The following is a 24,744-nucleotide window of genomic DNA, read 5'->3' as shown; positions in this document are numbered from 1 at the left end:
TCTTTTTGAATTCAAAATAAAATTTGTTATTTGACATTTATAACCCTATTTCTAAATGAAGTTACTATTCATTAATAAGGGTATTTTTGAACCACATAAAAGTCCAGTTGAAAAAATGAAATCATCTTTTATATATATATATATATATATATATATATATATATATATATATATATATTTATTTATTTATTTATTTATTTATGATATATATTTATTTATTTATGGTTTTTTAAATAATTTTTATTTTGTATTTAAAACTTGCCACATCAATCTTGTAAAGGGAGTTAATTCTAAAGTACCTTACACAATCATAACCTACCATCAAGTTGTAAGGAAAAAAAAAAAAAAAAACCCAAGATTTTCAAGTTATAGTTCAATAGTAATAAAAATTTTCGTAGTGTATCATGTCTATAAAAATAAATAAATTCTTTTTAAAAAATAAATAAATAAATAAGAAGGCCTGAGGTAGTTTTGATTGCGGCCGGCTGTATGGAGTGTCCATTTCAGAGATGCGCGAAAGGCCATAGAACCGACGTAACGACAGGGAGTGAAAGCTGTTGGATCTAAATTAGTTATAGCTTTAGTATAATAATATACATGTGCGCGTGTTGTACGTGCGCATGCAAGTTTCAATCAATGGTTGTTGAGTAAAACTTTAAAACGAAAGAAAAATCTCTGAATGACTTATAAGCGTGTATGAGAGAGAGAGAGAGAGAGAGAGAGAGATGCTCCATCAAATTGGTTGCCGCGTAAAGAGAAATCTTAATTATTACTCGAATATATGTTGTAATTCAAAGAAAGATTGTCTCAAGTCTGTGAAATTTGATTCTAAACTTTTTACTAAAATTATAAAGTTCCCCCAAAAGAACCAGTCATTCCAAAATTTCTACATTAGTGAATGAAATAACAACATACCGCTTTTTGCAAGAGAGACAATAAAAAAGAATAAATGTAACATTTAAACTACAAAAATTAGAGAGGGGGGAACAAAAAAAATAATAGTAATAATATGAACAATGCAGTAATTACGGCCAGAATTGCAGTCCACTGACAACTATGTGAACAGAGTTACCACATCTCTACGGTATCCTCTAACCATCAAAAGCCTTTGAACATTCTCTACCAACAAATCCATGTACTCCATGTAGAAATATGCCGGGTGGTTCACTGGAGGCGGCGGTAGGCTCACAAGCACAACCGCAGCCATTCTTGAGTATCTTAGTATCGTTGAATTTAACTTCAGAGTTGTGTAAAGAAACTTCTCCACCTGCTGCTCATTCACAACAACTGGCTTTCCATCAGCCATTAGTGGGGTCCCATTTTTCTCAGCCGCTGCCTTCATCTCAGCTAAGTATGTAGCAACCCGCTGTTGCGCGCCAGTGAATGCCTCCATTGATTCATCCGCCTGAGATCCACCCTCGGCCTGTACATCCCACGATTTCATCGTTATAACAATCACCTCAGCTTGCATCCGAAGATCGTACAGAAACTTCTTCACATCAGCCTTGAGCGCCTCAGCATCAGTATCTTCCTCTGCAATGCAAAAGACTTGAATCTTACAACTCTCAAAGCTCTCTTTAGTGAGAAGGAGCTGAGAGAGAAGAAGCATGAGACCACCATCTCTCACAATCCAATACAGATCTATGGAACCATACTGTCTCTGATACTCATTAGGCCACTCATCAAGACCCTTAACAATAACAACAGCCTTGTTTGCAACAATACAGTCATTTATTATTCCAACAAAGGTAGCAGGGATTTCAGTTAAGTTTTCACGACGCCATATTTCAGGGTAACGCATCACCACAATGTTTGGCTTCAGATTACCAAGGCCCATGGTTTGGACAATGCCACGGAAGCCTTCAGACATACTAGGCGCCACAACTATCTCTGCCACACCTTCACAACGCTTGTAATCGAGGTAGGTAGCGAGCTGCTTGCAGGCAGTCTTAGCATCTTCAGCACATTCATGATAGTCTCCATCTAGTATGGAGAAAAAGATAGACATTCCTCGGCCCTTTTTCTTCATGCAGTTTGCAAAATCAGCAAGTTTTGGATGGCAAGGTACATTTTCTGGCAGTTTTCCCCATGGCCTGCAAAATACCAGGGGGATTGGATACCAATTCTTTGGGTGCACTTGGTTTGCTGCAAAAATAATGATAATTAAATTACAATATTGGAACAGACATATATGCATTCATGATACGTACATACACAGACCAAGGGATTGCAGGCCCCACCCAACTCTTAAAAAATTGGCACAGGGTACCTTTCACAGTTCAATGAGGATGGGAAATCACTAATGAAGAGTAATAAAAGGTCATGGTATAGACTTCTCAGAAGTATACACACCTCCCAGTGACCGGAGACTGCGGAGAGCTAATTGAAAATATGCACTCTTGAAACCATCACCCCAGTCCCCAGCCTTTCCTTTAAGACTCACATAATAATATATAAGGCTTGCAAGGGCTAGGGACACTATAGTGAAAGCCCAAGAGATTAAGAACATAATCACTGCATGCAAAACAAAAGAACCATGTAAGTATGACGGTCAGAGTATATCAAACCAGACTCGCTGCACACACATACATACACGGGCATGACCTGTGCACCCAAACACTAGATAATCAGAAAACAAAATTACAAATAAGATACATGACAATGAAGCATACCTATACAAAGTGATGCTCCAAGAAGAGAGAGGCTCCAGTGGTGAAATTTCCACCGAGGACGCCAGCTGGGAGCATCTAGAAGATCCAGAAGGAAGCAAGATAAGTTCACACCACAATAACACAGAAGGAAAAACATAGTTATAGTCGGTGTGATAAGATCCAGGTTCCCAATTACGACACACCCAATACAGATGAATGCAGTAAAGAGGGTAGCAATGTAAGGCTCATTCCCATCTGCAACCTTGAAGTAGTTAAGAATAGGCAGGATATCGTCATTGGCTATTGCTGCAAGAAGGCGTGGGGCACCTGTCAGGCTCTGAAGAGCAGCCCCTAATGTTGAAAGAATGATTCCAACGTAAACAATGGCCGGGAAGGGCCAAGCAATTGTAGCTGTAAGTAACCTGCATAAAAACTTGATTTCAGTTTTCAAAGTTCAAACAGTTAAAAGAAGTTTATTAATTAACTCAAATTCATGAAAACATTTTCTTTTTAACATACACATTAAAATGGAAGTCTTAAAACCTGAAAAAAAAAAAAAACGAAAATGCACTCTCAAAACTAACACAAGGCGTATGGTGTTTGTTTGTGGAAGTCCATTAGAAGGGGTTGGCTGAATTTTTCCAAGTTCCTTCGGTATGATGTGGGTGATGGTACTCGTGTGAAGTTTTGGGTTGATGTGTGGTGTGGGGATAGTCCTCTTAAGGAGGCGTTTCCAGATTTATACAATATTAGTAGGACAAGGGATGCTTCGGTCTCTGAGGTTATGTGCTATGCAAATGGGAGTATTTTTTGGAACCTACAATTTCGCCATTTTGTGAATGATCAAGAGTCACACTCTTTGGATTCGTGTATGGCTTTAATCTATTCCACAAAGGTGCGGGGTGTAGGTTCTGACAAGCTTTGTTGGAAGCTAGCTAGCAGCCGTGGTTTTGTGGTGAGTGGGTATTATCACTCCCTTTCCCCTCCCTCCACTGCCACTCCCTTCCCTTGGAAAATGATATGGCAATCGAAGGTTCCCCCCCGGGTTGCTTTTTTCTCTTGGACTGCTGCTCTAGGCAAGATTCTTACTATTGATAATCTTCGGAAAAGGCACTTTGTTGTCCTTGAGTGGTGTTATATGTGTAAAAGGTGTGGGGAATCTGTTGATCATCTCCTCCTTCACTGTCCTATAGCTTTTGAGATGTGGAGTATGGTTTTTTGCTTATTTGGTATTTGTTGGGTGATGCTGCAAAGGGTAGTGGATCTATTGGATTGTTGGGCTTGCAATTTCAGGCGTCATCACAATATAGTGATTTGGAGGATGGTGCCGCACTGTTTGATGTGGTGTATCTGGCGGGAACGGAATTCTAGAAGTTTTGAAGGTCGCGATCGGTCCATTCTTGAGATTAAGTCTTTTTTCTTTTTTACTCTTCTGGAATGGTGTTTAGTTTTACCATCTTTTTCTTGTCTTCCCCTTCCTGTTTTGCTTGATCATTGTAATTTGGTTTCTTGATGTTTTTGCCTCTCTAGTACATTTCTTATGTACGGGGCTGTGTTCTTCTCTAATATATTTTTATCGTTACTTATCAACAAAAAAAAACTAACACAATACAGTTACCAAAAGAAGTTTTTCTTTTCTCTACCAGTCCTCAAACCATGGACCTTTTACTTTGTGATCCCCACACAGCCAACAGGTCACATGGAAGGCTTGTAAAGATAATGATAGATAGGACCAAAGACAACTAATAGCTTGTTTGGATGGAGGGAGAGTAGAGGAAGAGAGAGTAAGTTAAATTTCCTTGTTTGGATGTCTTTTAAGGGAGGGGGAGGGATTTGGAGGGGTTCTAACTACTTATAACCCCTCATTTTTAATTCAACCAAATAGGAGAGATTTGGAGGGAGAGTAGAGCATAGAAATATTTGACTAAATGAATTACCAAATTTACCCTTACCATATTAACAAAATTACAAATTATAAAAAGCTAATTATTCCCCTCTCCTTTACTTAATTTTAAAAACATCCAAATAAGGTGGAGAATAATCATTCTCCTCTACTCTCCTCCCCTCTACTCCCCTCTATTCTCCTCTCCCTCCTCTACTCTCCTCCCCTCTACTCCCCTCTATTCTCCTCTCCCTCCAAACTTCCAAACATAGCATAAGCCAGCTGTTTAACCCCCAAATCAATAAACAACTGGGTGCTGCTGGGTGCTACAGACGACAGATTAGTGATAAGAAGACACCATCATAAACTATTCAGCAATCTTTGACTAGATGTAGTTATTTATGATTCATAAAATATTTCAGGTTGAAAGAATGTCAAAGAGAAGGATGTAACCCATGCGCGATATAGGAGCAATTCATTCAAGTATCTCATATTTTTAATCCTCTTGTAAACCCTAGGAATAATTTCTTGGTTGTGCAAACCAAAGAGAATGATGACCTAACTTAGATTGCACCAAGTGTGAAACCAAGTGGATTTATTAATTATCCATCCAGGTATTCTAAGAATAATGTATGTATTTGGATCTTTAATATATTCTTCATGACATTCTTTACAATATCTAACTCCTGCAGACAAAGATTATTCTACAAGGTTGCTAAGATTATTCTATAGAGATAATTATCCATATTCAAAAAATAAAAGTAAAATGTCAGCAAGTTAATGTCTTATATTCTTCATGGATATACCAGGTAATTAATTTTTCTATTTGAAGAATATTTTAAACCTTACAGCTTCTATCAACCCAAAAGGCTTCGCAAGTAAGTAGCATGGACATGGACATGACAACATGATAATTCTTGAAAAAGTAGGATATGACACGGTGCGGATATGCTAATTCATTATTATATCTTTATGTATATAGAAATGTTATGTCCAAAACATTCTCACAACAAATCATAGATAGTAAGTTATTATTAATTCTAATTTGAATCTACTACTTAAATTACTTTTATGTCCACCCATAGCAGCTAATAACAGCCTGTCCCTTAAGATTTATTGTGAAAATGTTAAGAAAATGTTGTGGATATAGCATTTCTCTTATGTATATTTTATTTATTTTTAGGCATATTTTATGTTTATATTAAAAATGTCTAGTGCAAAAAGCTCCTACTTTTGCGGAGTCTAGGAGAGGTTATAGTAGACACCTTATTCCCAAATTTATTTGAAAAGGCTAATTCCCAAACTCAAACCCACAGCTTGCTGCTTTTGATGGAAGACACTTTGACTTGTTGCTTTTAATGGAAGGCACTGGTCATCACACCAAGGCCCAACCTCTCATTTTTTTTATGTTAAAATTAAGTTTTCAAAATAAATAACTATTAAAATCTTTAAAAACATATCTAAAGTCAAAGGAATTTTTAAAATAGAACATCTATTTTTTCCTCCAGGGGACACGCATGTGTTCATGTTCAACACGTGTTTGACATGTACATGATGGGGATTTTGGAGCGTTTGTGCTTCTTAGGCAAGTAATGACGAAGAAAAACTAAAGAAACAACACATTACAGCAGGAAAGATAATAATAAAGAAATAAGAAATATAGCCAACTCTTCCAAAGCCTCCTGGCTAAAATTTCCAATATATGACCGAAAAGAGTTAAAATCTTCTGAGCAATCAATTATCCTATCACTTTCATCCGATTATCTTTGCTTCTTCCCTTGGATGTCAAACTCTAACATGGTAATATGGTAAGTGACCCTCTTGAAACTGCTCAATTTTTTACTCTCTTTTTTTACTTTTTCTGTGCTTTTCATCCATTAATTATTGACAAAAAATTGGATTTAAGCTTTTAAATGCCATGATCTGCCCTTTTGGATTGGTCCCTTTGTTAAATGAAAGAAGTTTATGGAACAGTCAACATGGTTGTCTACTGCACTTTGGTTTATACAAGATTTAACACTTCTTACAAATTACTTTGCACAGACCAGAGTAAGTAGAAACATGATCCTTGGGTGACGTAAAATAAATACAAGCCCTAGGTTATGAAAATCTGATTCTATGCAACAGTTGGTTACATAGTTCTCATGCACATTTGGAGTATGGAGGAATACATACTCCAAATAGCAAAAAAGATGATACTACCTTTGCAACATTTTAAAAAACATACCAATGCAGCAATTCAGAACTACAAATTTTTTTCCCTCACTTTTCTATCGTATCTTAGAGGTTCCTAATTTTGTTGTAATTTCTTTCTACTGATACAAATAAAGTTCATACACCTATACAAGATTGTACCCTTGACCTCACCCTCCACCCATTTTTTTATAGGGAGAGGAGATGTCAACTGGTCCAGGGTCCACTGGCTTCATTGCAGTTTATTTCAATTCTTAATCAGTCAACATATATAAACAGATGGCTTCACAAGGTATATGGCTCATGGATTTGCCTCGTAATTGAATGCAGCTAGGTGCTGAAAATAATTGGAATATATGCAATTTATTAAACTTTTGATATGAATATCATTAGAAATCTGATGTCAAAGGCAAGGGCGAGAGAGAAAGAAAAAAGATTTTTTATTTATTTTTATTGTTAACTAAAGTTACACAAGAAACCAAGAGATTTTTTACACAACCTAACCCTCCACCCATTCTTGTGGAGAAGGAAGTGTCATTTGAATTTGAGATAGCTCATTAGCAGAAAAGAAAAAGGAAATGTGTGCACAACAACTTAAAAGAAATATAAATACCTGTCTGCCAATAGTTTCTTTCTGGTGGCAAGGGCTCCAAACAAAAACACCGAAACTAGATACATTACAGTAGTTGTGAGAGTCGCAGACAACGTTCCAATGGGAATTGAACGCTGAGTATCTTTCAGTGAAGCTGATCGATTTGAACCTGCCATAATTCCTGTTACAGCAGGGAAAAAGAGGCCGACCAATGCACTGAAAAAAGTAAGAAAAGAAAACATGAGGTTAGAAACACCATGAAATAAAATGATTCCATTTAATTTTTAATAAATTTATAGCTATGCTTCAGAGAAAACCTGGATCACAAAAAGTTCACCCACTAAGGAAACAACTTTTGAGACAGTACAACTGAAATTTTACAGCATTCTACATTATACTATGATCCAAGGATCTAGATGCTCGGTTCTCAATAAACTCATTATCTTAAACAAGCATGCAAAGTGCAAACAATTCCAGACTCTTTTTTTTTTTTTTTCTTTTTTTGATAATTAAATACAAAAATTAGACATGGCTTCATTGAAACTCATGACCTCATCTTCCACTTCTCATCTTCTAGACCCTTTTAAAAGAAAGACTTTTTTGTTATTGTTGGTTTTTTTGGGAAGGGGAACCATTTAAAATATAAAGATAAAAATAAAAACCTGATTGTCATGCACACAATTGTTGCAAGTTAAGACAGGGCAGGAGATATATATATATATCGCCCATCTACCCGAATGCACATGGGGGGATGATGGGTTTCATAATTGGCAGCCCCCTTCGAGACTCGCAAGCAACGGGGCAAAGCTGGTTCTAGTGCTCAAGCATTAATTTGGGATATTTCAGATGATGGAAAACTTTCTTGGGACCTTTCTTAGTTAATGTAGGTTGAATTTAATCTTATTTTATTGCTCATTTGCCATTGGATCAGTATTAATTAAGTTTAACTAGAATAAGGGCATCTGTAAGGTCTAAATTTTCTGGTTGTCATTGGCTGTACCAAAGTCTTATTTGTGTTTTAAGTCCTTTTCTCATTTGGTTTAGAAGTTCTTAAGTACTTTTCCATAGTTATTAGTAGTCCTAGTCTTTTTAAAAATAGGATATTTACGAGTCCTAGTACTTTAAGGAAAGGATTTACTAATTTAGCAATAGCCTATATAAAGGTTTTTTTTTTTTAAGGTAAGAATAATAAATGTTGATTGGAGTGAGCCTAAATAAAGGGCTTTATTGTAGTCAATAACATTCATAGTGAGATTGCTTTTAATTCCAGTAGCTAATTTCAAACTTTGAGGGTGGGATTGCCTTCTTGTTCCTAAGTGTAACTGTTTAGAAAACCTAGGTGTGACTGCCTAGAATCTATCTCTTTATTCACTGTGTTAACACCAAACAGCCATCAAACTCCTTCAAAGTCCAGTCTTTTTATTGATTAACCGACAAGAACCCTTAAACATCAAACCCTATTCAAGAACCCTTCAAGATCTCATCAAGAATCCTAACTTAGTGTTGAATTCCTAAAATCCTACATCAGGGGAGGGGGGAGTCATTTCAAAACTCCCATGCCAGGCAATCCAAGAGTCTTGTTTGCCTACAAAATCAGGCTGCACCATCCCAAGAAAAGAATAACACAAGAAATATTTGTTTGAAGCATTATCAACAGGTCACTGGGATTCAAACATATTGCAAAAATGCCTAAGAAAGCATTCCACCTTAGGCATGTTTTCCCAAATATTTTCTAAGACATACCACCTCTTTTTCCACTCCTCTGTTATTACAAAGATCTATTGAAATTGTTAGAATTGTGTGGTTGAATGATTAAATTTACTATATCCCAATAGCTTAAACTTTTGAGAAAATCGGTAATTTAACAGAAATAAAATTCTACAAAAATTCAAGTCATGTAATTGGAACAAACAAATCACTTGGACTAATCTTCCTAGACTAACCTTAATCGCTCTACATAACTACGGGTATGTTTTGAGGTTGGATCAGAGGGGGATGGGGGGAGGGAGGAGAGCAAAGGAGATGGGATTATACTAAAAATCCCATGGAGGTACCATTCACATGCACTGTTCACAAATTGTGAAGATGTATTTCTTCTTACCTCTTTTCAACCCTAAATCAATTCTTTTTCTTTTACCTATCAAAACCCTAAAATCCCACACTTCTATTAAATAGCCATCAAATAACTCATCAAACTACCTTTAATTTATAAGTCCTAATACAATCCCATAACACTTTCTTCAACACAATCTATAACCCTTTCTTCTCAGCTCTTTTCAACTCTAAATCAAATATATTTTCTTTTACCTATCAAAACCCCAAAATCCCACACTCTACTAAATAGCCATCAAACCACCTATAATTCCAAAGTCCTAACACAATCCCATAATCTTTTCTTCAAAAATTCCTAACCCTAGATCCATAAATTCTCCTAACCCTAAAAACAGCAAAAGGACACATAGACAAATTCCCCAATTTATCCTATGTCATTAAGTAAAGGCACAATGCAGCACAAGTCTAGAGTTTTTCATAGCCAACACAAGGCAATTTCACATAAGCACACCTAAAGCGACCCCAGATTACCTACTTACTACAAATGTCGCTGCGCCAAAAAATAGTCATTCTATGTTAAGTTGAAATAATATCGACTGGATCAAGAGAATATGAAGTTAAAAGGCAAAGGATTTAATCAGAACAGAAGGAAAAAAAAAAAAAAAAAACCACTCTCTCTCTCTCTCTGTTCCTTCTTCTTCTCTGTCTGTTCCTTTTTTATTTTGTTTTAATTTCTTTTCCAAGTGTCTCTTTTTTTTGTTTGATAAGTAATAAAGTTGTGTATTCAATAACACTACCTCATGCAGAAAGTCATAAGACAGAGATAAAAAAAAATACAGAAAAAGAAGATAAAAAACAGAAAGAAAAGATACTAATTACAAAGAAGAGATGTATATTCCAAGTGTCACTTCCTCTCTCTTTTTTCAGATTCCTTCATTTCTTTTCAGATTCCTGTTGTTTTTGGCATATAGTAGTCTTTGCTTAGTTCTTTTATAAATTATAAAAATGCTGGACCTTTTTTTTTCTTGATAGATAACGCATCTGGATTTTTCATTTTTCTTATCCTAGTATACCTCTTATTCACTTCCTGACTAAAGTTTCTTAAACAGTCATTTCTTTTTATGAGATTAGCATGTAAGGTGGTGTCTGAAAATTTGAGAACGGATCCTGCTCTAAAATTTGTGCTTAAGCTCTAGGAAGACCCCTACAATCTGCATTTTGATGTGCATAGCACCTTTAATAACTATACATAGTTCCTAAGCAGCAATTGACTAAAAAAATAAACAAATAAATAAAATAAAAAACTGATTTGATATCTTACAACTAGTCGCGTTTTTAATAGAGTTAAATGTAAAACTAGGACCATCAAATGGAAACTCCTAATTCTCTTCTAATGATGGCAAATCACGATATATTTGGCTACAAACTTGGTTATAGCCTTAAGACTACAACTTCCTTCAAAAAAAAATTAACATTACTACATTGTTTGAAAATCTAATAGTTGGATTGCATTTTCTTTATGCTCTTAACACACATGTCAAATTTTGTGCTAATCAAATGTTATTTACTAAATGATCCATAAACTTATTTTTTATGCATAATTTTAGAATAAAAATTTTGCAATTTAAATGATTGATTGATGACGTAGCTATTGACTTTTTATCTTTTGAAAATTTTACAAGCATGAAGGAAATAAGAAGAAAATGTAATCCAATGGTAAATTTGTCAAAATTCACATCCAACAAAAAGATATTAAATGACATGTGGGTGTATAAACCCATCATTGCTTAGGGTTTTTCAAAAATGACTAAAAGTGTCATTAAATCATCAACTTATGTCTAGGGATACATAATCAAAAGGCCAAACAATGCACCAAACACTAAAGCTGAGACAATCCTAAAATAATGTAGTGGAAATAGTATTGGATCCCTAAGTGATATAATAGACAAACCAGGCATTTATCTGATAACATAGGCATGAGAAATTAGGGCCATAGCTTACTTAAAATTCCAGTAAACGCTTCCTTCGGGATCAGGAACTCCAGCTTCGTTAGTATTCTGATAACCTGGACTCCAGTTCTCTTTAAAAGTTTCCAAACTCAAGCCCGTTATTCCAACTGTTCCAAAGATTGCAAGAGAAGATAACTTTATTGATCCCTCCACCAAATAAATTCCAGAATGAGCAGAAAAAGGATAAAAGAATCAGCAGCACAAATATCTAATAAGAATTAAAGGTGAAAGCTACAAATGTAAAATGGCAACACACAAAATAAAGACAATCAAAGTTAACCTGACCTCATATCATAAGGAGACCATCTGCCTATTACATAATTGATATTTGAATCATTAGCCAAAAATGCAACACATAACAATGAATGTAAACGTGTGTATATGAATAAATGCAGGGCCGGCTCTAGAATATAAGACAAGTGAGGCAATTGCCTTAGGCCCCCAAGCATTAATCAATATTTTTTTAAACAAAATATAAAAGAGTACAGATGTAGTGCATCGCTTACAGGGAAAGCCCTAACTAACCCTTGCCCACTTTTCACTGCATCCAAGGTTCAATGCAGCACCTCACTAGTAGGGACACCCCAATGAGTATCTATAATGGATCCATACATAATAAAGAGACTAAGTGTGTGTTTGGATACCGCTTATTTTGCTAAGAACTGAAAACAATAAAATATATATATCTTCCGGTCACTGTTCACATGAACAGTGCACCAGGCGCTGGTCCAAAAAAAAAAAAAAGCTGAAAAACTCCAAAACGTGAAACGCAGATGTGAAACTCACTATACAAACGCACCCTAAGTTTTATGTTCAACAACAACTACCTACTGCAACCCTCCTTTTCTCAGACTTAGGATCGGCTGTGACCAAAATACATGACACTAAAGCACAAACAGAATCAGAGTTACTACAGTAAATCTACAAGCAACATTTTGACTTGCACCAAGGAGGAGGCATGATGACAGATTCTCTTTCAAATTGCATCCACTTTGCTAGGGGTTATCTTGAATACTTCTAGACATTGATTTGGGCGAGGAGTAACCAAATAAGGACATGCAACAAAATTCTCCCAAAGCTACTTCAATGTGTCTATTGATGCTCTCAACTACAAGAGACACAGCATTGCTATCATGTGCACAACAGTGTGATGTTAAATAATACACACACACATGCATAAATATATATATATATATATATATATATATATATATATAGAGAGAGAGAGAGAGAGAGAGAGAGAGAGAGCAAGTCCTAAAGTGAAAAACATAAAATATACACTCACCTGCAGGATTATCCTTCCTTGTCAAAAAGACCCCTATGAATATGCAGAATAGGGAGAATAGAACAGGTATAAGGAAAGCAGGTGCAACCCGATTGATCATTTTTACACCACCAAACACAATAAAGCATAGGACAATAGTCACAACAATCCCATATACTTGCAGGTCATGTGGACTCGGACTTTCTACCCGCTCAAATGTTGTCACATTAACATTTGTGATAGTCTCTGCATTAACAACAAGAAACCTATAAATATTACGAGATACAATTTTAATATCTTTGAACGGTACATTTTACTTATTTCTGCAATAAAAACAACTGCCAACAATTTAACTATAGATTGTGTGACCGGGATTAAGAATACAGAGTGCAACTGCGAACCTCAGACAAAGCAAACATAATGGATAGTCATATAGAATAACCATAAAAGCTTTTGTACATTCACACAGAAAAAAATGTGGTGAGTGCATTCTTTTATAATTAGTTTTTAAAGATGCTACATTTTTATATTGTTTTAGGGAATCAAGGTGAACACGTGCAAAAGAGAAGGAAGAATTACAAAATGCGCCTATTATGAAAGATCCTCCATGTCCTACAGCAAATGTCAATATTCTGTGACATTTCAAATAGCACAACCATTTACATGATAGGAAAATCTTTTCATCTGTCAAGGGTTTTTTTTTTTTTTCAAATGAGAAGATGACGCTGGATTCAAAACTATTGCTATATCATCAACACAACTTTTACTATTTTTATATAAGTAAAGACCTTAAAATAATGACGCCACATCAGCTATTTATTTATATTTTGAGACCGTTAGAAAAAAAGACAATAATATGCTGCTAACCTCGCAGCTCAAACCCCTTCTCTCCTAATCCCCCAAGCACTTTGAGCATGGAGAGGTGCCAATTGAGCTACAAGGCTCTTGGCATCAACACAACTTTTACTATATCTCTGCTATTAGTCCAATGAGCTCGAGCTCAATTGGCACCTCTTCCTCTTGCAAGTGCTAGGTGGAAAGTGAGGTCGTGCACTCAAGACCCATTGGGTCCTGTGTAAGTTACCAATTAAAAATAATAATACTGCTAATAATAAATAAATAATTTTTAAAAAAAAAAAAACGTATATCTCTGCAATTAAAGAAATGCTAGACCGCACACCAATTTACACCAAACTTGGCATCAGGCCAGAAGGTCAGAGTTGCAATGACAGTACCAATACCACACAGCTATTAGAAAACCAAAGTACAAACCATCAACTGTCAACAATTGGTAGGCTAGTGTTATATAAAAAAGGATGCAGTCAACTAGTAAAATCTCATGGTAACCTCTAAAAATCCCAGCAGCTGGCACAGCTTTCAGAAAGGTTTCTACAGCTCCCAACACATACCTAGAACCAGAAGCACATGAAAATGCAAAGTTAACATAAGTAATGTTTTCATATCATAAATCAAGCAAAATATAGAGAACACATTAATGGCATGCCTAAAGACTATCATTGTTAAGGACCTCAACCATATATTATGCCATTATCACATCTAAGTTCATAAAATACACTTACAGGGCTCCAGCAATTGCATTCCCAAGGAAAAAACATAGTCCAATGCTAACTCCAACCTCTGGACCAAGGGCACGACCAATGAGATAGTACGGTCCCCCACCCTAGAAGCAAAGTAAATTTCTTTTATAAGTAATAAAAGTTCTATGGAAAAAGAAAAGAGGGTAAAGCCCTAGTACATGGGAAGTAAACAAGAGCAACACAGATATAAACAAAAATTACGAAGATCTAAAAATTCCAAAAAAGAGGAACAAGCAAAACCCTCCAGGAATATTTTACTATTAGTTTCAACATGTTCTCTTTGGTGAAATCGACAGGAGAAAATTTTAATATGAATAGTCATTCCAGAGGTGAGATTTGCAATAAACAATATAATGCAGCAGAACACTTGAACAATAACATATAGAATTATAAACCCAAATATGTGCAAAAACCCTGTGAATATCTCATGTGTGTGTGTGTGTGTGTGTGTTGCATCAACACTGATCATCTAATCCACAGGTTTTAAATACTTTGTACTAATCTGCACTAATGTATCCCAGTACAAAATAAAACACATTAAAGAATAAATATGTGTTTTCCCTCATAAAAATGTCCCCAATGAATAATGATCTTAGTGCCAAATAGCATCCCCTCTCTCCATAAATAAGCAGTGAATGCTAGTTCAATCCCACATGAGTGTGAGTTATATTTAATGATCAGGGAGAGAGAGAGAGAGAGAGAGAGAGAAGTCCCTCAGTTCCCTCGCAAATTTACACCAAGAAATAATAACCTACCCAATTTCTTCCTGACTCACAAAAAATAACATATTAATAACCACCAGGTAAGATATACAAAAGTACTTGCGGATAATTTGTCAACACTGACATCCCAGAAATAACAACTGCTCCTCTCAAGCATGATCAATTAATAAATTTGGAATAGCTAGTGGTTTTTGCTTTTATTGACATTCATAATCATCACCCCAGAGGCAAAAAGAGGAAAGCAAATCTGGCAAAGTAGCAAGTAGATTGCAAATATTATCTACCTTCATCGCACCATTAGTTGCAATAGCACTCAATGATATTCCTGTCAGAAAAGTACACAAACCACAAAAAGACACCAGCAACAATGACTCGCCTATGCCAGCCATGCCAACAATCCTGCAATGCTCATAATTTGAAAAAAGAAATCACTGACAAAATAGTTGGTCAAACAAGAAAGGCAACACATTGAATTCAATCATGTACCAAAAAAAGAAAGATCGACAGTTTTATTTTTTGTAAGTAACAAACTTTTATTGAATTAGCAAAACTTCCAAGTATACAAGGGGTATACAAAGAAAGATCAACATCAACATCTCAAAGAACAAAACTCTAACAAATCTAAAAAGGAAACACAAGGGAAAGCTTGGAGAGCTCTAGCCCATTCCAGCAAAGAAGAAAAGAAAAAGGATTTACGCTCAATGAGAGACCACTCAACATCCTCAAAATTTCTAGCATTTCTCTCCCTCAAAATGCACCACATTAAGCAATGTAGCACAATCTTCCAAATTGCAACATTGCGGTGTCGACCAAAACTGCCTTTTCTTTCTATAATAGTAAACTTCATCATGGGTTTTTTTTTTTAATTATATTATAGGTGTGCCTCCTTCCTGTTATTTAGTCCATAAAATAGATGGGGAAATTTTGTTTTTCTTAACAAAAAAGTTTACGCCTTACAGTCAACTTGACAAAAACAAATGGCACTCATCTTTGTGGTCTACACAGATAAAGAGCCTCTAGAATTATTTATTTTCCCAGTCTACTTTGTTTTCTCTTCAAAATCTTGAAACTCCCAAATTCTGCATACTATGGGGCCCTCACCTATATCCTGAATTTAATAAGATTACATCCCTTAACAAGGATGTTAAATAGCTTCCACCCTTTCATCCACCTACTTTTCTAGGTTATCCCCCCCCCCCCCCCCCGCCCTTCATAAGCCTTTTTTATTCATACACTAGTCCATCCTTTTTCTATCTTTAATTATAATGAAGATCTTAAGCAGAGACTTCAAGTAGCTTGGTAAAAGATATAAGTATCTTATGTAATTCACGAGATTGATTGTATGGTCCACTATTGTATACAACCTGTATTCTTGGGTAACTCTATTATTTTATATCAATGAAATTTTACATTCCTTGCGCGCGCACGCGCACACACACACACACAAAAAAAAAAAAAGAAGAAGAAGAAGATATATCTTCCCTTTAAGAACTATAATTTATTAGTTTAAGCTCACATGCACCTAGAAAGTAAAAATCAATTATCAAGCAATGATATGTAAGGTTAAATTCTGATTATATATCAAACATGATCTACTTGAATACAAGATCACACAGTAGCCTACTGCATGAAGCATAGAATCACAAAATTCTCCTTACATCTTTCTTCATAAAAAGTCAAACCAATAAGGAAAAATGGCAGTTTTGCCACAATCCGTTGTTTTATATGTTAGAATTATTGTCAAATGATTAAATTTACAATTTCCTAACAGCTTAACGACTTGGGACAATTGGTAACTTAGCATAGTATCGAAGCATGAGGTCCTAAGTTCGATCCATGTCTCCACTCTATCTCCCATTTAAAATTGTTAAAAATCTCACATGTTGGGCCTCAATTATCAAGGGGGAGTTTGGGCCCAAACATTAGGGGATTGTTAGAATTATGATTAACTAATTACATTCACAATTTCAGTCCCACATTTTAACTGGCTAATTTCCAACTTTGGCTAAATGGAAAGAACCTAGCATGCCAATCATGATTGATTATGGTGGTGCTGGTGGCAGGCATTTGATTTGGGGGGGTGGCTGAAGAGTGGTCGTGGTTGAGTCTAATCTAGATTTCATGATTTTGCTTATGTTGATATAAGTATGTATGAACTTTTTCTATAAATATGCCCCCATCTAGTGTGTGTGTGTAGATAACTATGCACACACAGACACACACAACATGAGGACATACACAATGTGTCTCTTTTTTAACTATTTAGAAATAATTGAAAATTACTACAGTTACAAACATAAAAGATAAAAGAAGTTAAATGAATAAATTTGGTAAATTATTTAGTTGCAGGAGAGAAATTGAAACTGAAGAAAGGAGCACAGGGAAATTAAAGAAAAAAATGGCAGGGAACATGGGTTGGAAGTTGATTGACGGTGGTTTAGTTTTTTTTTTCTTTGATGAGTAATAAGATATTTACTGAGAGAACTGGACAAAAAATGGTATTCTTGATTTTTCTGACTAAATAAGCCTTAGATGTTTATCTCTGCTCTTCTACTAGTAATTTTTTTATGGTTAATTTGGAAATTCATAAGATGACACAAAAGGAGAGAATACCCTTTCTATTTGTGCGTGTATGTGCATGGACGCACACACAGTATGACCATCTGAATGTGTGTGTGAGTGTATGTATTTTATATAAATAAAGACGCTATGAAGATCTCTTTTCTTCTCAGTCAGATTCTATGCAGGTACTCTAAACCCTAAAGTGTTATTTATTGCTTCTTTAAAGCCGTTGCCCGTACTACTCTCTCTCTCTCTCTAAATATATACATATACACACACACACACGCGCGCGCGCGAGAAACTATGATAGAACAGTGCTTCATCAGAGTTGATGGGGTCTCATTCATTTTTGTGTATAATGGTGAAATTTTTGCAATTCAAACCATTCAATAGGTTCAGCATCTCTTAGACGCTAGATAACTGAGTGACAATTATAAATTCGACGTTACTAAAAGCTAAACAGGATTTGTTTTTCTCATATATGCAATATATTCACCTAAGTGCTCCAAAAGTGGGAAGCAGTATCACATTATCTTATTATAGAAGCACACCCACACAATATAAATGAACATATAGGTCACTTCATTGATCTAAACCAAATTTGACAACTATCTACTGTCATGCTTATAGATTTGGCACCACCTCCTGGTATTTCCAATAGAGACATCTAAGGTTCAAATACCTTCACCCCCAACTATCGAATTAACAAGAAACAAGATTTTTTTGAACGGTTTAGATCTATAAATAATATGATTATTATACGTAAAATAGGGTGAGACCCCATCAATTAATATATACATATGTAACCAATGAACTCTTCTCCAATGGCACCTCTTCCCCTTATAAGAGCAATATGGAGGTGGGGATGCATAACCCTCCAGTTGTGTGTTAATATGTGTGTATCGAGTGTTATGAAACTAACTAGTCTTAGCAGGAACTCCAGCAACATTGCTTACCATGAAAATCGGATGTAGTAGATAATTCCCAATATGTTTTGCAAGCATGGGACAAATACACCCATCAGAGTACCAAATTTGAGATCAGCAGGCTGCATATGATAGCACATCAAAAGACCAAATAAAAAGCATCAGAAATATAGTACAGCGAGTGCCCAAGGTCAATGAACCAGAGATAAAATTGATACAATAGTCAGTCACAAACAGTTTTCAAGCAAAGTAATAGGTTACATCTAGCATAGAAGGAAACAAGTCAAAAGAAACATATGAAGAGGCAAATACGCACCTGATTCACACCTCTAAATTCAATCTTTAAAAACAATTTGGCATAGTTTCCCTCAGTAAATAAGGCTCTACTGAACATAAAATCCAGGAAAGAAAGACCAGTTCTTAAGATTTTAACAAACAATATCACACTTTCTTCAGAGATTATAACAAACAATATCACACTTTCTTCAGAGATTATAACAAACAATATTACACTTTCTTCAATTAAAACCACAAATAAGAACCTAGATTCTTAAATCTCCATTTCGTTAACATACAAAGAAAGAATGTTTTCTGCATTGTTATTTCATCAATTCTTATGCTGTGATTTCAAATTATGATTTTCTATCAAAACAAAGCATACCACAACAAACAGCGCAGGGGGGGGAATTATGCAAGGAAACAGCATAAATGCTCAAGAAACTAGCATATACCTTTGGCCGCCCAAGAGTAATGGAGACATCGTCACCATCTCTAGGACTAGAAGGTGCAGGAACCTGCTCCCCTGTCATACTGGAATATATAAACTGAATTTTGAGAAAAAGAAGATGGATTAAATTCAAAAAAACAATAAGAAAAAAAAAAGCAAAGCAACCTACCTCTTGAGACCAAGAATGTTAACAAGAGAATCAAAACCGAACAATTCCAATTTGGATTCTCCCGAGGGACCATTGGCTTGTTCATGTACTGGCAAGGATCCTCCATTACTATCAGCACCCATATTAGCCTGTTTGCCTACTTTGATTTTTCTGAAACAAACAATATAAAATGTGCTCTCTTATCTGAAATGTAGATAAAAAATCATACTTCACTACTTAAAATGCTCATCCAGTGAAGAAAATGTGCAAAAACTCAATTAAGAACTTGATTACTCTAACATGCACTATGAACACACAAAAAAGTAAACAAAGTTTAGACTCATAAAAAGTTCAAAAAATCATCCAAACAAATATCATTTTGTTCTAAAAACTTCTTATTAATCCACTCCTAACACAATGCTTTCTTCTTCTTTTTTTAAATTAAGCACAACCCAACCAAATTCACGTCACGTAGCCTGATTTCTATGTATCCAAAAAATATCAAAGAGATTGTATATTATGCTCTTTGTGCTCTCTTATCTCAAAATGTAGATCAAAAATCTAACTTTCACTACTTGATAGGCTAGTCCAGTAAAGAAAATTTGCAAAAACTCAATTAAGAACATGATTACTCTAACACACACTATGAACAGTCAATTAAGTAATCAGAGTTTAGATTTATAAAAAGTTCAAAACTCATCCAAAAAAATAACACTTCTTTCTAAAAACTTCTTAATCCATTCCTAAACACGAAGCTTTCTTTCTTTTTTTTTATCTAAAGCAAAACCTAAACGCTCAACTGTGGCACAATTAGTTCAAATTCTTTCAGAAGCAAATGCTTTGAGATATTCCATTCTTGTAGCCGCCACCGCTTCAGATCCTGCTCCTCTGCAATTTTTGGCCCCATATGCTGGGTGTGCCACGGGGGAATATTTCCGCAATAATGGAATGCACACATTGATAATCTATGATGATCTTAGTAAACAGGCGGTGGCATATCAACAAATGCCATTATTGTTATGCCAACTTTCCCAGGCGATGTTTTCTATTTGCCAAATTCACATCACCAAGCCTGATTTGTATGTATACAAAATATGTCAAGGAGATCGGATATTAAGTTCTTTGTGCTCACTTATCTCAAAATTCAGACAAAAAATCTAACTTCACTACTCAATAGACTCGTTCAGTAAAGAACATGATCACTCTAAGACGCGCTAGGAACAGCCAAACGAATAATCACAGAGTTAAGATTTGTTAAAAAGTTCAAAAAAAAAATCTATCTCAAAATGTATATCGAAAAAATTCCGACTTTCACTACTTTAACATGCTCCTCCAGTAAAGAACATGTGCAAGAACTCAATTAAGAGCATCATTATTCTAACATACACTATGAACAGCCAAAAAAAAAGTAATCAGATTTTAGATTTGAAAAGTCCAAAAACTCATCCTAACAAAATAACATTTTTCTTGTTCATTAATCCAATCCTCCTATTCTTGATCAAATTCAGCCTGATTTGCTTGCATCCATCCAAAACAGATTGTAAAGCACTGAAAAAAAGAGATTGTAAAGTTGCTTCGAACTCCATCACACATTCACAGTTCCACAAACCATTCAAATCAACAACAACAACAAAAAATCCAATTCTAGAGAGAGAGAGAGTACTGGAGAGAAGCTCGGTGATCGTCGACGGAGGAGGAAGAAGATCCAGGATCGATTGAAGACATTTGGAGCACAGCGCGATCATTGGCAACGACAGGTCGGTACTTGCGAGCGCCAATACGGCCGGGGAATTCTTCCTCCGCGCTCTCTATATCGCCATTGTCCATTTCCTTCGGATCTAAAAATAATAAATCCAAATTCTATTGCAATAATACTAGTCAAAATTACTGAATTTAGATCCAATATTATGAATCAGAGAGAGAGAGATCTAAACTAAGACCACCAATTTGAAAGAGATAACAAGAGAAAGAGAGACGTAATGGAATTGAAATTGAATTGGATTAATAGTCAGATGCGGAAAAGAGAAACGTTTTTTTTTTTTTAGATTTGGAATGTTACCTCTTTCATTTGTTTATTTATATTTATATATTAATAAATAAAAAATAAAAAGAAGGAAGAAGGAAGAAAGAAGAAGGTTTTTTTTTTTTTTTTTGGCTGATATTTCGGTTCTAGTAGTGTTGGTTACTTGTTACTTTAGTTGTTACTTGTTAGTGCACTCTTTTAACATTTCTCTTCTTTTTTTTCTTTTTTTTGAGAATCTTTTTTCATTTCTCATTTTGTTAACCACTCTTTTTTTTAAATTCCTTTTATTAGTAAGTAATTTAATTAGCGGATAAAATTTGGCTAATAATTTAGTCTTGCTCAAAAAATTAGTATGGTTATGTATTTTTAAAATCTAATAGTTAAATTATATGTTCTTAATACACATATTAAATTTTATGTCAATCGGATGTTATTTATTATTCGATTTACAAACTTATTTTTTATGCATAATTTTAGATGACAAAAACTTGAAATTTAAACATTTGATTGATGACATGGTTATTGATTTTCTGTAAATTTTACAAGCATAGAAAATATAAGAAGAAAATATAATTTAACGGTGGATTTGTCAAAATTTATATCCAATAAAAATATATTGAGTAAAATTGTAACCTTACATATTAACCAAGTTTGTTACCAAACTTTAACCTTTATTAACTACTTTTTTTTTTTATTGACTACCTAATTAAATGAATATTTAGTTTCAGTTTTTGATAGATACAATATAATTTTAACCTAAATGAACATTTAGTTTTACTACGATGGTCTACGGTTCGATAACAACAAATAATCTTTTTTTGGTAAACAAAGGATATATGATTTATTAGCTATTAATAAGTTTGTTACATGAGTGCTCAATCATATCAAGGGCTAGCCAACATTCCACCACATCCAATGATTTAACAAAAGGTATGTGCTTAGATAACAAAGTAATTCCTAGATTAGTAAGTGCATCAACATACTTATTAGCTTTCTAGCCGACATACCTAATTTGCTTGTTAACTACTGTATATAGTTTGTTTTGCCAAAATTTAAATTTTAGGTCAATTTTGTTTAAATAATCAAGAAATCTTTTTTTTAAAATGTAAAACTAAAGACCAAAAAATTCTTAAGAAAATTAGGGATATTATAACCCATTGTATTCATTTTACAAAGTTTTGGGTTTTTAGTGGCACTTTAATTTTTTTTTAATTATTAATTAAAAGCATTTAGCTGTTTTTATACATTTTTAAGTTAGGAAGGAAAATTCTAACTATAGCGATCCAAGTTTTTGATAGCCAACTATAGACATTTACGTTGAAAATACTTAATTATGTCATTTAGTATTTATGTTTATATGTTTTAGTGCAATGATCACTTACTAATTTGATGAAATTAATAATTGACAACTTTCTCAACTTTAAAAAGGAGGTATGCAAACATTGATTATAAAAGAGGCATGCCAACTTCTTTGACATTGAATATGGTGGTTGCAAGGTAGAGTTACTTTAATGCATAAATTTGTGAGGTTTATTTAATGTTTATCATTTTAAGAAAATAATATTTACAAAAATATGTTAATAACACAGGAGAGAATATGTAAAATTGATTGCAAACATTGATTGTAAGTCTTGTCTTTCCACTCCCTTTTTTCTCATCCCTTGTCTTCTATTTATATCATTTATAAAATTTAAAAAAAAATTAAAAAAAAAACAGGAGAGAATATATAAGACTATTCTACAAAATTATTTAGTTCTAAAATTCAAGGGGTATTGATTAAAAAAATAAAATTCAAAGGGTATTTGCATGTTGAATAAGTCTGTTATGCTTCCAATAATAGCATGCAATTCTTCTTCTTTTTCTTTCTACTCTCTCTTTTTTCTTTGTCTTTTTTGGGTTTTTTTTTTCTTCCCATCACAATAAAGGCAACTTTGTGGTTTAATAAGCAATAGATGAATTTCTGTTTTGATTTTGTTATTATATCATTGTATCTTCACATGTTGGGGTACTAGTTGTGCATGTAAAATACAAAACCCCCAAAAAAAACATTTTAATAGTATTTTTAATTGATTTTGGGCCACCATTAACTTGTATTAAATGGTCCGATTTTGGACAAAGCCTTTACTTCAGGCCCAAAAAGAGGAAATGGCATACCCGTTGCTTATTCATTAAGTCAAGATGCTAACGCAGTGTTTGGGTTGTCTGATAAAAAATAAAAAATAAAAAATAAAAAATAAAAAATAAAAAATCTTTCTTATTATTACAATAAATTAGGTTGGGAAATTTGAATCCAAATTCTCAAACCAGAAAATAGTATTTGAGTTATTAGCTCTGGTGCAAAGAATTAATGAGGAATTATTAATGAAAAGATATCAACATGAAGACCAACAACTTGATTAATTATTATAGCTTTGAAATTTTTTTAGTTTTTAACCTGTTATTATGAATCTTATCGTATAATATTGAGGGTTTAATCCCCGCTTACACTAAAAACTAATTGGTTTCTTGCTCTAATGATAGAGAGCTATCATTAGGAGTAAATGCCATAAGTTGAAACTTTCTAAAAAAAAAAATCATATAATATTGGACATTTATGTATTAAGCATTGCTTTCTCTTTTCTTTTTTCTTTTTTTTCCTTTGTATAAATAGATAGCAAGGAAGGGGAAGAGGATTAACCGCAAATACGAGGCACCATAGATAATACCATTGTTTTAAAAATTGAACTGGACCGACTGGTCCGACCGATTCAACCGAAAATTGGGAGCCAATCAATCTGGTAAAAACTCCTAAAACCGGTGAAAACTGGTCAAAAACCGAATTGAATCGAAAATTTTGAAAAAAAATGGTTTAGCTCTTAATTCAGTTTTTAAAACCATGGATAATACCATTACAATTAGGCTACCACTTAAACAGTTAAAACCCAAGTTGGATTTTAAAATTTGTGATTTTAACATGTTGATTAAAAAATATATTAAAACAAAAACGTATAGCAAGTCTACTTTAAAACCCACCTCCTATAGGAGGTGCCACCATATCATTGCCAAAATTTGCAAAAAAAATAAAAATAAAAAAATAACATAAGTGTTTACTATATATAAGAAAAAAAAAAAAAAAAAAGTTAACCAGATAACTTGTAAATAAGTAAGGTTTTTTTTTTTTTCAACTTTTCCAACAACATAATGAACCAAACTTCAACATGCCACATTGAACTAATCCTAAACATCTAATACTTAACTTGTTTACAACCGCAAATCTAATGACTAACACGACAGACATATGTAGTTGCTCAATGACAAAGTGTGAAATTGACGTCAAAATCCCTACAAAAAAGAAAAAGTTGTTGTACCGAGCAAAAGATATAAAACTAGTTCAAAATATGAAGAAAAAACACAAG

General features: G+C 34.1%; 1 protein-coding gene across 1 annotated transcript; it reads right to left on the bottom strand.

The window, feature by feature from the left end:
* Positions 1 to 741: 741 nt before the first annotated feature.
* Positions 742 to 21,380, bottom strand: LOC142635973 (cation-chloride cotransporter 1). The gene is made up of 13 exons (XM_075810021.1): positions 20,990 to 21,380; positions 19,348 to 19,497; positions 19,183 to 19,261; positions 18,482 to 18,573; positions 15,248 to 15,362; positions 14,224 to 14,324; positions 13,991 to 14,052; positions 12,665 to 12,889; positions 11,372 to 11,486; positions 7,340 to 7,534; positions 2,673 to 3,073; positions 2,353 to 2,514; positions 742 to 2,145 (listed from the first exon to the last, which is right to left on the bottom strand). Exons 1-13 carry the CDS (start codon positions 21,151 to 21,153, stop codon positions 1,055 to 1,057), a joined length of 2,952 nt encoding a protein of 983 aa, XP_075666136.1. The 5' UTR covers positions 21,154 to 21,380; the 3' UTR covers positions 742 to 1,054.
* Positions 21,381 to 24,744: the final 3,364 nt, after the last annotated feature.

This window comes from Castanea sativa, chromosome 5, assembly GCF_040712315.1.
Source record: "Castanea sativa cultivar Marrone di Chiusa Pesio chromosome 5, ASM4071231v1".
Taxonomy (NCBI): domain Eukaryota; kingdom Viridiplantae; phylum Streptophyta; class Magnoliopsida; order Fagales; family Fagaceae; genus Castanea; species Castanea sativa.
The sequence above is the reverse complement of the archived record's forward strand: the minus strand, read 5'-3'. Positions and strand labels throughout refer to the sequence as shown.